This window comes from Lagopus leucura, unplaced genomic scaffold (assembly GCF_019238085.1).
Source record: "Lagopus leucura isolate 7727_CA_CO unplaced genomic scaffold, USGS_WTPT01 Super-Scaffold_100014, whole genome shotgun sequence".
Taxonomy (NCBI): domain Eukaryota; kingdom Metazoa; phylum Chordata; class Aves; order Galliformes; family Phasianidae; genus Lagopus; species Lagopus leucura.
In genome coordinates, this window is record NW_024962268.1 from 702,771 (window position 1) to 717,376 (window position 14,606).

The following is a 14,606-nucleotide window of genomic DNA, read 5'->3' on the forward strand; positions in this document are numbered from 1 at the left end:
TGAAGATCACTTCAAAATCCAGTTCTGCTTAGTTTCTCAATTGCTGACATTCCTGATACCTGGCTGTTCTATAGCTTCCACATATCAGAATTATCTGCTGGCTCCTCTTTCTCTGTAACTAGATTGCTCTCACTACATTACAGCATAGAAATCAGTATATTAATGATAACCATTATGAAGAATAAAAATTATACCACATTTCCGATTGGATAAAAGGGCATGGATATACATTACAATCAAATGTTCAATGACTAAATTATCTGGAGTTAAAAACAGGGTTGGGAAAGTAAACTAAATTTCAGATAACACCGTACAGCAAATTTCCATTCTGACTTTGCTACGTCTAAACTAAAGCACCACATAAATTCAAATCTGCCCAAGGCAAAGAATGAGTAAATGCTTCTAGTGTTTCTTTATTTTCACTAATGACTGATTCTAATACAGACAGGGAAGATTCCAGATGTTTTCAATCCATTGCAAGTGAGAAATGAACAAACACTTTTTTTCTTAAAAAATGCAAACAAAATGCTATTATTACAAAAACACAAACTTGTAATAGAAAGTCTTCTCAGCTATGCTGGACTTCCACAAAATAAGGAACTCTAACTTTTCAGCCAATATTTGTATGTCAGAGTCTGCATGTTCACATTACTGAAAACTGCTTCTTTCTGAGAAGTGAGAGAAAGCTGTTTTCAGTTTTGCATTTAAAAATTGTAAACGCTGCTTATTATTAGCACAGAAACTCCAACTGTATGCTTTCAATTGGAAATTAGGGGTAATATTAATGCAAATTGCAGAAAAAATTCCTTGCATTTGATTTTAAAGATTGCTGTGAAAAAGAAGCCTGACATTATAATTCAAGTACATACCTTTAAAAAAATTGCCTCATCCAAGATTTAGAAAAAATAGCTATCTAAAATTTTGTACGAATAATGCTTTTATCCTATGTACTTTGTTTTTGTTCTGGTATAAACACTTGTATCTTACTGTATAATCATTATCTGTAATATGACAATTAGTAAATAAAGTACCACAGAAAGACAGCACTGATGAAGTTCCTCCCTGTTATAGGAAACTACATTGACACAAATGTAAGTTCCATTGTTGGGAACGAACTGAGTGATAAAAAGGAATGGTTGAATTAGTTATACTGTAATAACTGTGAACATGACTTCTTTAGGCAAACAGAGCACTGAGAATAAATGCTTTACTGCATTAAGACACTAAATGGCAAAACAGCATCATCTTTATTCTGTGGTCTACATCTACTCAACCACAAACTCTTGTGGACTTCTGCAGGCTTTCAAAAATAAGTGAGACATTTCTCCCATTTAAAAACATGTATACTTTATGTCTTATTAAGTTGATTTGGTTTGAAGAAACAGCCTGTTGTTCAAGCAAAACTCATCCAAGGAAAGAAAAAAACAAAGGAATTACTTAAAAAAGTTATATGCCAGAAATCATTGTTACCAACCTCTTAGTCTATCACTGAAAGATACTTTGGTTTGGTTTTTTATCATTTTTTTGTTTCTTTTTTAAATCTTCTACCTGTCTTTCTGAAAACCTAAATCACCTACCAAACAACTCTAGTTCACATTAGCACTGTGTGGAAACTCTCTAATTCAAAACTAGAGGATTGGAAGCCAGTACATAACAGACTTAGAAAACACTGCACATAGGTAACTTCAAAAGTAATGCTTCCTATTTTCAAGGAAAACACAACAAATATAAAGAACACAATAACTGAATTTGATAGAGCAAATTCTTAGCTACAAAACTCTATTTTTCAACACAGTCACCATCATTAGCTATGCATTTTCATCAGCAGTGAACAAGAGGCTGTATGCCATGCACATAACAATCTGCACCAGTGGAGGTGACCCACTGTTACCACTGCTGAAATACACCACCGCTGTCTCACTGTGCTTATATCCACTGGCTGGTCTCCATAAATGTTCAGCAAGTGTTGATGAATGTCAATGGGTCCAACCTTTTCCAGATGGAGGAATTCAACGACACACCTTTACTTTTAATGCACTTCTATTCTGACAGAGTGGCCCTCTGCTGCCATCTGTCACTCAGTAACAACACATAACAGAACACTGGTGAGAAGGTTCAATTTCTACTGCCTTGCCACCAACATCTGTCTCTCACAGTTGGCCAACATAATAAAACGAGAGCCATTTCTTTCGCAGTTGCCCTCACAAGTGAACACTGTTACATGATACATATAATTCTGAAAGGGTTGTTAATAATAGCTGTTCTGAACTATGTGGTTATCTGTGTATTTCAGATTGTTTAGAACCTTATAGTGTATTGATAAAGAAATCAGAAGAAAACTGCACAAATGGAACAAGATGCAAGTTTAAGAAATACACTGCAAGAATACTATCTATGAAAATACTATAGGCAAATCTATGACGAAAAAAATATTATTTACAGACTAACAGTTGTAAATAAATAAATTTAATGTGATTGAGTCTTCAAGACTGATTTAATTGAAGTGGTAACAGATACAGTTGTAATTTCAAATACAAAAGAAAAACAAACCAGGAATTGAGTATGATCAATCACAGAACCACAGAATGACCTCGGTTGAAAAGGACCAGAATGATCATCTGGTTTCAACCCCCTGCTATGTGCAGGGTTGCCAACTACCAGACCAGGCTGCCCAGAGCCACATTCAGGCTCACCTTGAATGCCTCCAGGGAGGGGGCATCCACAACCTCCTTGGGCAACCTGTTCCAGTGCATCACCACCCTCTGTGTGAAAATCTTCCTTTTAATATCTAACCGAAACCTGCCCTGTCTCAGTTCAAAACCATTCCCTCCCTTGTGCTATCACTATCAACCCTTGTAAACAGGCATTCCCCTTCCTGTTAATATTCCATTACGAGGAAAGGAACATAACTAGAGGGATTCCTCTCTCTTTTTAAAGATCTTCTTCTCCTCCCTTCCTTACCACTGAAGTCTCAAGCCCTTCCGTTGCATTATTGCCACGTGCTGTGACACAATACAGATCAAGATGGAGTGTGTGTTTTTTTAAGGGTAATACTGTCTTCAGATGTGTCTTATTTACTTCCACATCTCTGAGATACTACTATAAAACTATCTAGCCAGGAAAAATGTCATTTTTTCTAAACACAATTATTTTCTTAAATTGTCCGGAAAAAAATTATCAGTTTCCAGATTGCATACATAAAGATAATATTCAATTGATGAAATGCCATTTTAGGCAACTCAATTGTACTTTGCACGTTTATTCTTACATAAGATTTATAAATAACACTATGAAGTTGTCACACTTATTCTTCTTTACTTGAGCCAGTACTGATTCCTTGAAGTTTCCCTTGCCAAAAATAACAACGTCTAAGCGCAAATTGAAAGATTTTAAGAATCACTCAACAAGCCTGATAATGAAAGGGAATGTTTCTGAAACGAAACGGATGAGCAAGAAATGCAAGAACCCTTCTGACAGCAATTTGCATAGGAAATATCTTATTTCACACTAATTACAAAAAGGTGAAAGATAGAAATAGGGTTCTGACTGCAAACAAGTCTTCCTTGCTACTTGCTCCAATCTTTCCAGTTGTGTGTGATCTATTACGTACAATTTTCACCAGCAGAGAAAAACAGTTAAAGAAAAATACATGCTTCCTGGCTTCTGGATTCCCAGGTAATTCATCTTCAAGAAAAATTTAACAAGACTGAGATGCATCTCTTTTTCCAATTTATCTTGTACTTATGACAGAGATGCATATGTTCGTTGCACAGACAAAATGCTAGAGCATTTCAGGACTGTTCATTTTACTGAGAAATACTGGAAAGAGAAGAGTTTTCTTCCTATTTTCAAATTGCACTGGTTATCTTCTCTCTAACTTACTTGGAATTCTGAATCTGGACAACTTATCTTTAGCAGAACAATGACAGTACATGGTACCATGCGACCATCACTACTATGGTTTTTTTTTGGGGGGGGGAGGTTGTTTTATTTTGTTTTCTAACTCACCCAACTATCTTATGTTTCATAGGAGAGGGGGCAAAGATAGTTAGCTGCATTAGAAACTTTTTTAAGTGGGTGACAAGAACAGGTGGGGTTTTCTCGGTTTTCCAAAATTCTATTAAAATAACAAACACTGAAATAAAGAATATAATACTTCTGTGTCCTACAATATGGGATGTTCTGTTTTCCTTATCACGGATTTTAAGAAAAATGAATAAAACAGGTCTTTATACCTTGGCTGTACTACTACTTGGCTTCACTTCCAGATCCCTTCTTCTGTAGTCTAAAATAAATCTTTTACTGGTGAAATGTATCATTTTATTCTTCCCTGACATTTTTTTTTCTTTCCTTTTCAACAGTTTGTTAAAACACCTCATTAATTAGTTAAGAACTTAAGAACAAAGTTTAAGACAATTCAGTAGTATTCCTAGCAATGACTATGTTATTTTCATTGCCTGAAGACAAATCTCTGAGGAGAGCAGGCTGCAAGTTAAAAGGTCACTCAATAGTAAAAACCGGAAGATTCCCAAATAAAGGAATTAAACAGTATTCCAAGGATTTACTCTCTCCCCGTCAGACAAGACAGTTTAATCTGCAGGGGAACAGTGAACACAAAACTTAATCAGAAATACATTTTTATGATCACTAATAAATGGTTCACCATGGTGGCTTCTGTTCACAGCCCTGAGACAAATATTTCCTGTTGCTGTTCACCCTGTCTTTATATACTAATGTAGACTTCTTGTTTCTTTGCATCATAAAATGTTCATTTATTTTTCTTCTTTGAATAGTAGAGTGGTTTTCATGGATATTTATACATATTGTTTTCCTCTGGAAAAAGTTAGGATATCATTAATTGTAATGTTAATTGCCATGGCAGACTGGAGGTGTGGATAACTGTTAAGCTGATAGGCTTAGTATTAAAATGGAGACTTTCAATATTTTTCTTCATAAAAAAATTCTAAAATTCAATCCTTCAGAATGGAAATTGCATGGTGAATTTTTAGTTCGTTTTAAATAGGTTTTCTGGGGTCAACCTCCCCTCATTTAAAGAGCATTGCCTACATTTTCATCTGAGACCTACTAATTAAGTCAGGAAAATACCGGGTATAATGACAGAGTTTACAGCCTCTACAGATGAGTTCTTCATGTGGAAACTGTAGCCCTAGCTCTTTCAAGGACTGTGTTTGCTTCCAATGCATTCTGCTAAGATTTGGCAATGGAAGAAGTAACCAGAGAGAAGTGATCAACACCTCCCTCTCTGCTTTTCCTCATGAGAAAGTTATAGACCACAATGAGTTCATTTCCCAGCCCTCTACTCCCTAACTAAGCTACTCTCAGCCATCCCCTATACATCTTGTCCTCAAGTCCTTTAACTGTTTTTGCTCTCCTTGGGACTCATTTTAACATTTTTATACGCACTTTATATAGTAGAGCCTAAAACAGCACATAATACTAAGGAGAGGCTGCACCAACGCAGAGTACAGTTGGACAATCATTTTTTCTGACTATATAATTATGCTGTGCACAATGAACCCCAGGATACATTTGGCCCTTTTGGATTGTGCCTATCAGAAGGAAGTAAACAAGACAACACTCATTTTGGACTCAAACATGCTTGTCTGGCCAACAAACAAAGCTATTTCAAATCAAATGCACAATAAAAGAACAGAACTTTACACATGTCATCTAGCCAGAAGTTACCCTGAACAAGAAGAATGCTGATATTTAGCCTCAGAGTAAGAGAGCGTCAGAGACAACTGACAAAAAACCATGAGAACTAGATAATCTGTAACGGTCATGCAAGAGCTGTCTTGAAGCCTCTGCCTTAGTCAATGCTATTAGAATGAAGATAAGTACAGAGTAAGTATTCCAGATGGCAAAGAATACGTTAAACATGAAAATGCCCCTAGATCAGCAGGATAAACGCACTATTTCATGGTCTCTCAAAAAAATCCTCTGATTCTTGAAGCTGATTCTTCTGAGCAAGGCCGACCTTACAGAAGCACTCATGAGACTCTAGGAAATCTTCCCACAGATCCAATATTTTGCAGGCCTGATAGAAACGGCGCAATGATACAATCTCCCACAGCACAATACACTTCCACAATACACATGCCTCTTAAGACCAGGAGCAAACTCCTCCTTCCTTTTTAGGGAACGTAGTTGTCATGCCAACAGTTAAAGAAAAGCAAGCTGCAGCGACAGCTAGTGATGAAGCCTGTTTGTATTTTACAGTTTCTCTGGAAGGTTGTTACTGAATTTCAGGTACTTTAGGACAGCAGCACTGTCTCACTTGACACTTTTTATGTCCATGCTTACTGCTTCTGTTATTATCTTGCCTCTTGCTTCCGAACTCATGTACCTGACCTCTTGACAAGGACAGAGCTGACATAGTTTGACAGTACACATGCATGCACACAGGCCTTGAGTTATCTTTCCTTTAGGGATCTGCTATGATGTGTATATTTATGAAGGTGGGACCTTAACTAGAATATTCAGCATACGGTGTATCAGCAGAATGATCAGAATCTAGCAGAACTCCTCAGAAAAGAGATGAAGTAAACCTCCAACATAAATCAAGGCAAAGAGGCAGCTGAGTACTGGATACTGATATTCTCAAACTGACTTGTTATTCAGAAATGCAAAGTTTCCTTCTGCAAAGGCCAATGAAGAGGATAGATACAAAGCTGTAATAGCAGCTACGGGAAGAGAAAAAAAATCAAGTCTCAGCAGCATCTCTCACAGTGCACTCTCACGATCACTTTCATAACTCAAGTACATAAGATTTCTACCCACAAAAACTATATTCACATTGGCATCAAATCTGTGATTATTCTAAAAAAAACATTCTCTTAAACAATGTAGACTAATTTTGTGCACAGTATTTTATTGGTATGTATTAGAAATCATAATGTTACCAAATTTGCTGGTTTTGAAAACATTTTCTTAACCTTCTTAACATCCCTATTCCTACCATTCTAAAAAGATGTATGGATTAGAATTCATTTTACGTGTATTTTGCAGAAAATGGCAAGATTCCCCAAATGCAACAAAACCAAAGAAACTCTTCTTTAAGGTTTTGAATTCTAGTAACCCCACTTAGCAAGATTTTTTTTTTGCCTCAACAGAACCAAGACTTGCAAAAGGAAGAGCATGGGGAAAGAAGAATTGTGTGGAAGCTTCCAAGTTACTAGAAAGACTAAATTAAGCTACTTAATAAACAGATAGGTAGAGGTGCAGCTGCAAATGCTTACTACCAGCTAAAAGTAGATCTTACCTATTTCCATTGTGCAACTTTGTAGTTTTCAATGAAAAAAAAAAAAAGAATAAGTAAATGAACAACACACAAATAAGTGTCATCTTTAAAACAAACAAAGAGTTACCCTACCCGCAGCCACTGCTTCTCCGTGAGAGCATCACTGTAGTCCACATCCCTGCGCTGACGGGATCCTCTTCCAAATATCTTTTCCTCCTCTTCTTCGCACGTGAGCCTTTCAACTTCAGCATCGTCCTTAATAATCCAAGATGGCAATTCATCCTCCTCCATCAAGCGGGGCTTGCGTTTGGGGTTTCTGGCATCTTCTCTACGACGGTCCATGTCCATACGCTGAAATGGTAGATGGGAAAGGATAAAACAGTTGTAAAGACAATTGAAACAAACCACTGGAATTCCTGCCAGCTAAGAATACTTGAAATTTTAAACCAAGTTCTTCACAAGTACTTCCTTTCCTCTAGCCCAAGACTTGTAAAATGCAACTGTAGAAAGTAGTTACATTTTACAGTTGATTTTCTGTGAAGTTCACTACTCCATAGCTAGTTTACACTGAAGTAACTCCACAGGACCCAGGTAAGACAACGTAGATTAAGAAAGAAGGAAGCTATCCATTAAAAAGCTCCATTTTTTTTTCCCACACACAGTTTTACGGTTTCTATATATTCATAAATCTGATTTGCAAATATTATTAATTCCTTTACAACATCCTCAAAAATATGTTATATAACTAAAAAGAATAATTGAAAACATACTAGTTTTGTGATTCTGAATATCAGAGAAAGTAAATTTAAAAGCAGACATTAGAAAAAAGGAATCAAGAGAGATAATTAAGAATTCAAAGAAAAGATGACTCGGTGACAGAAATCCAACCAGCTTCAACAAAAATTTTTACTTCTCCTGCATTAAGAAAAAATGAAAACACATACAATAAAAATCAGGCAAGATTAAGTAAAATGTTAAGAATATTAAAAGGGTAATATGCTGTAAAAATAAAAAGCTGGACTTCAATTACTCACACAAATTAATTTCAACTGTGGTGACCAATTACCTCATAAAATAGATACGGATACTCAGGATACATTCTTGTGTGAATTAGGTGGTTTATAGTTCTCCCAGGAAAGCATCCATTTCTCTGCATTGACTATATGCTGATCTAAGCCCTAAGCTCCCATGAATCTCATTTAGGTTATTTAACTAGCTCAAATAAGACAATATGTACAGCCTTTTCAAATACACCTTAAAATAAAACCCACTCAGTCATAAAATGTACTCAGTTTAAAAACACTGATGTATACAGTCAACTGCTGCCATAATGTCATTTTGCCAGAAAAAATAACCCTTGTTAAACCACACTATGAAGAGATGACAATGGTTGCAGAGATTACATTGAAACACTCTGAATTTTGCATACATTTTTTATTATAAGATGAAAAATCAGAAGTGTCATCACTTGCACTGAATACAAAAGTAGGACACACTGGGGCTATGTGGAATTTTTACCTACATATGAGGAGCCACCAAAAACCATGGGAACATAGTCTGCTTGTATGCATCCTCTCTGCATACATAGCTAAATATCCTCTGAATACTACAGGATTAATGTCAAAGAATACTTCTAATCCAAAAAGTGACAAAATAATAGATTCTTGAGAAACCTGTCAGTTTTCTCTCTCATCTATTGTTTTGGAACTTCTCATTTCAGACTAAAAAAATAAATATTTGATTTATATAAACAAGATAGATGTTTTTGCACCTTTAAGCCTAATTAAATGAACAAACCAAAACACAATTTTTCTTGGATATTACACTTTACTGAATTCCTATCACATCTGCACAGAAGGGAAAAGGCTACCTGGGCATCACTGAGGTAAGAAAAATATAAATTTAACTTCATGCTCTCTATATCACTACCTAAGACCTAAGAGATTAATAAAAAGAATAAACCTGACTACCAAACTTGGTTTTCAGAATTTCATCTTACAACTGAACAGCTTAATAATAAATGAAAATCTCTCTTAGAGATTAACATTTAACCTCAATGTTTCCACCTTAAATATTTTCAAATCCCTGGTTGTCAAAGCTCTTTACCTCTGCATCTTCAAATTTCTACCACCAGCTCTTTATTGTCCCTTACAAACTCACACAAAAATTAACTTGAAAAACACACAGCATACAGTGTTAAAACCATCTCCACTCTAGGCAGGTCAACTGTTTTATTGGATTGCTGTTTACTTTCAAACTTAACTAGAAGAGATAGACTTACAGAATTTCCCTGCAAAAGCCATTACTCCCATTCATGGATTAATTCTTTCCTTCTGGATCTGATGGAGCAGTACTAAGTTACTGTTTCCAGCCGCAAATCTACATTCATTGAACTCAGGTTACTTCTTTTTTGACCTGATTTCTGAAACATTAGTGCTTATATTGATCACTATGCATTTAGTACACTCAGTGAGGACAGCTACAGTTGCAGCAAAAAGTCTAGAATGCATATGCAAAACAGGCTGTGATGGAGAACACAATCGACAAGTAAAAAGCCAATAACTGGGCCGAAATTACTCCTTTCAAGTTTTGGTTTCTGTCATTCAAATCTCCTTAGTCTTTGAGAGAACGCTTAAAAAGACAAATGTCTGTAAGCACTCCCTTTCCACCCTTTGGAGATTTCAGCTCTTCTAAAATCACGCTGCACCAAACTTAGCACAAAAGGACAAGACATGTGATTCTTCAATGAGTAAAGGCACCCCCATGTGGGGGATTTGGCCTTTGTTCATTTGTGCATTTGAAGAATTGTTAGTTGGATAAGAACAGCCCTCGTACACTTGTGTAAGTAAGTTCTACTAATTAATATCTGGGCAGACAGCAAGAAATTAATAACGTGTGATTATCCTAGTGAATATCCTGTGAATCCTAGAAATGTCATTTCTCCAGATAGCACTTTCTGATACAATTTCATTTGATCCCACAAGTGTCTTTGTTGCTCAGTCCTGCAGAATGAAGCAACATAGGTAGAATGAGAAGAGATGATGCTTAACCCTCAGTGGTTAAATTTTTAAGTATCTTCTTTCTGTTGTTTCAGTGTCTCTTAAAAGCCCATCAGCAATCCTCACCACTGCACAGATGCAAAAAATTGGAAGCCATGCCTACCCTAACATACTAGTAATTATTCCATTGTTCACATTTGGATCACTGTAACTACTCTGGTAATTCTTCAACAGTTCTAGCAGCAGCAATGAAGTTAACAGGGCTCTTGAAGAAATCAAGAAAAATTAGCAAACCAGCTAATTTCCAAGGAGAACTGCACTGTAAGTCTACTAGTTTACTATCTTGTTCAGTTCCCGTGTTTGCCTTTGTCAGTATCACAGCACAAAAGTGAAAAAAGTTCTAAAAACAAAAGCATGCTGTACAACTTGTAAGACAAACACTGACTATCAGTTTTAGACTGCCTAAATTTCTTAGGTTGTGTCTTCCAGATCGGCACTGCTCTGCTACTGACTGCAAGGATCTCTGAAGTCTTTCTGTCTTGTGAGGAACTCTGCGTTTAGGAAGTCTGCTCTCCTTTCCTCAGATAAGCAATGCAAGTAAATAAAGCCATTCCTACAACAAAGTTTTACAACATTTAAATGACATATAAGGTTAAAGCCTTTGCTAAAAACACTAGAAATGATATACAGCATACGATCATATCACTCTCACCATAAAGAGATCAAATTCCTCTTCACGTCGGGCGATCATCTGATTCAGAGTCTCATCATCAGGAACTTCATCTTCCTCCTGGTCACAAAGATTGATAAAGGTACCAGAAAGAAGCTTTCATGTTCAACATAAAGTAACAGTCTGCATCAGGCCAGCGATGCACTGAGCGTCCTTCTGTCAGTACATGTGTGAAAAATGCAAACCAAAACTGAAACTTCTAACATGATCGGCAATTCAGAAGTAACACAAAGTAGACAAAATTAGAGACAATTGGGACTTATTACCACCTCCATAAATTGAGAATGAGGAAATGAGCAAACAGGCAACCAGGAAATTTTGGTTTGTGGTTTTCCTGGGTCAGAAGCACAGCTAGGGCTTCAGCTAAAATGCATGCATTTCTGTTCTGATGTTCTACAGTACTCCCTTAGAAATATAATTCAGTAGTATAAAGTCTTTTCTTATAGAAAGGAAACTGAATATGGCCCTACCTAAAGAAAAAAAAAATTAAAGTGTCACCAGCAAAAAAAAACCAACATCATGTCACTATATCAGGAGCATTCCTCTTTCTCCGTCTTTTTAGAAACAGACCCAAACCTCTGAAAGGCCTCTGAAACAGTCCCACACATCATCTTTATCTCTAAACAGGACAGATATGGGTTTGAAGGGTGGACTATCTGGGGGATAAATAATTAGCTGGAGGGTTGCAGCCAAAACATTGTGGTCAGTGACTCCATGTCCAGGTGGAGGCCAGTGACAAGAGATCCCCCTGTTCTGGAACCAGTGCTCTTCAACATCTTTATCAATGACATAGAGGGATTCAGTGTATCCTCAGCAAGTTTGCAGACAACATCAAGCTGAGTGATGCAGCTGACGTAACAGAAGAAAGGGATGTCATCCATGGGGACCTGGCTAAGAATGGGAAGTGGGCCCACATGAACACACCTTCGGCAATGCCAAATGCAAGATGCTGCACCTGGGTCATGGTAAACCCTGGTATGTATACAAATTGGGAAGAGAACTCCTAGCGAAGGACATGCAGGTTTTGGTGGTCCAGAAATTTGAAGTGAGCCAGCAGTGTGTGCTTCCAGCCTGGAAGAACAACTGCATCCTGGGCTGCATCAAAAGAGGAGGCGGCCACCATGGAGGAGGAGGTGATCACCTCTAACTGGCCCTTGTCAGGCCCCATCAGGAGTACTGCATTAAAATCTGGAGCCTGCGATGTAAGAAAGACATAGCGTTGCTAGAGCAGGTCCAGAGGAGAGCCATGGAAATTGACAAAGGGCTGAAGCACCTCACTTACGGAGAAAGGCTGAGAGATCTGGGCTTGTTCAGCACGGAAAAGCGAAATGTCGAGGGAGACCTCATTGCAGCCTTCTATTACTTAAAAGAAGGTTATAAACAGGAAGGAAGCAGACTATTTACACAGTCATAGGACAAAGAGAAACAGTTTTAAACTAAAAGGGAGATTTATATCAGATGTCAGGGGGATATTTTTTTCATTCAGTGGGTAGTGAAGCACCAGCACTGGCTGCCCAGAGAAGCTGTGCATGTGCCATCCCAAGAGCTATTCATGGCCAGGCCCTGGACATCCTTCCTGATGTAATGCCAGATCTAGCAGCTGTCAACCCTGTCCATGGGAAGGGAGATGGAGCTAGATATCTTCATGGTCTCTTCAACCCAAGCCTTTTTACCATTCTATAATTTTCTGAGGTAGGAAAAAAACACTGCAAAATGGGACTTCTAGTGTGTGCCTTCAGTATAAGTAATACATTAACATAGTATTTTCTAAATGCAGTGCTTATCCAAACGATGATTGTTCACAGTAAAAGAATAATCTGCAGCACCAGAGAAAAGAAGGGGCTCACCATTCCGCAACCACAGTTTCAAAGACCGGGACAAACTGCCAGTGATACTTCAATCTCACTGTCCACTACTGTACACAAAAGTGTGACAGCTGTCTTGTAACAGCTATTTTTTTTTTTTTTTCTGAATAGAAACTGGTAATTACAAGTCTCTTGGTACAGAACCAAGAAAAAAGTTATTTTGGCTGCCTTGCCCAAACAACATCTAAAGTCTTACCAAGAACCCAAAAGAAAAAGCAGGGTTTCAAATGATTAAATGTAAGAAGTCCTAGTTTTCTCAGTATATCTGAAAATCACACTATTTTAAAACATGAACTGGTTTTAAAGACTGCTTTATATCCTGGAAAACAAAAACAAAAACAGCCCTTGTTCAGAAAGTTTTTGGCAAAACTGAAAGAGCAAAATGGATTTAATATGCAAAAGATTTTATCATCACCAGATAACAACCTATTACTATGACCAAAAAAAAGAGATTTCTTTGACTGGATGGTAAGATAATGATTACAGTTCTAATTTTGAAGTAGTCAGTCTTTGAACTTAGGGAAAAATTAAGTTCTCCCTCAAACATGCTCTTCTCAATTATTTCTAACAACATTACCTCATTTTCTTCCTCATGCTCCAGTATAGCCTGTAGAAAAGCTCTCCTTTCATGACTTGAAGACTTCTGATCAAACATTCCAGCCTGAATAACTTTTTGATCTACATTCAACTTATACTTTGCAGCAGCAAGAATCTTCTCTTCCACACTGTTCACAGTGCATAGTCGCAAAACTCGAACTTCGTTCTGCTGACCAATTCGGTGAGCTCTATCTTGTGCCTGCAAGTCCTGTTAAGTAAAGAAGACATGGAGGGATTTATGTAAGTGTGCAACTCAAATCGCTCTCTGCTTACAGTGTGTAATAATGCTGAATTCTTTTTGTCATCAAAGGGAACTACCCAAACTACAGTCCACTATAATTCACATGGCTCACTCTCAGTTGTTTTCTTTCTTAAAATTTCATCAGATCCAGATAGGGAGAAAACAAAGAAAAAAACTTGTACAGTGTGTATACCGTAAATGCTGTAAGCTTGTGCAGTGACTGAAAAGGGCTTATGTATACATTTTTTCTTTTCTGCACAAAGGTTCATGACATTCTAAGCCAGAATGAACCCTAAAGTGAAACATCTCTTGATTCCAGGAAAAAAAAAAAAAGATTAGTAGCATAAAATTAATACATGATCTTATCTAAACTAAAGGTAGTCACTAATTAATAAATGTGTGAACTATAAATTATTTGATCTGTAGAATAGGCTTTTACCTTTGAATAGTTCTGTTAAAACAGTTTAAATATGATCTTAAATTACTTTCAGAACACTGCAAATAACTACTTTTTGGTAAAACAATTGCACTTAAAATTGATAGAAGTAAAAAAAGCATGCTGTACATTACTGGGAAATAATTATTTTTATTAATTCAAAATCTTACTGATCTTCTTCGGGGGAAAAAAGAAATTAATGTACACACTATTTCAGCAAAATGCTGTCACAATTTTCTGCTACGTCACAAAATAAATTTCTTGAAATAAGATAATAATAAACCAGGCAATGAGTTTACCATTTCAGTCCAGCACCCTACTTGTGATAGTATTGTTAGCTCCTGCTTTGCACAATTTCCTTTCCAAGCCACATGGAATTTAAAAGCAAATTTGAAGTTTGAAGAACAGTCCATAATAAACCTCTAATATTAACTTGTTTATATTACAGTTTTCAGAAGAACAGGACAGTAAAATGAG

At 36.8% G+C, this 14,606-nt stretch overlaps 1 protein-coding gene across 3 annotated transcripts in view; it reads right to left on the reverse strand.

The window, feature by feature from the left end:
- SMARCA2 (SWI/SNF related, matrix associated, actin dependent regulator of chromatin, subfamily a, member 2) overlaps positions 1 to 14,606 on the reverse strand; it is a 104,741-nt gene that overhangs the window by 23,647 nt on the left and 66,488 nt on the right. For all 3 annotated transcript variants that reach the window (XM_042875279.1, XM_042875278.1, XM_042875280.1), the window contains exons 26-28: positions 13,433 to 13,660; positions 10,973 to 11,050; positions 7,394 to 7,612 (exon numbers count right to left, since the gene is read on the reverse strand). In XM_042875279.1, the coding sequence (XP_042731213.1) occupies positions 7,394 to 7,612; positions 10,973 to 11,050; positions 13,433 to 13,660 (525 nt within the window). The remainder of the gene's footprint in view (positions 1 to 7,393; positions 7,613 to 10,972; positions 11,051 to 13,432; positions 13,661 to 14,606) is intronic.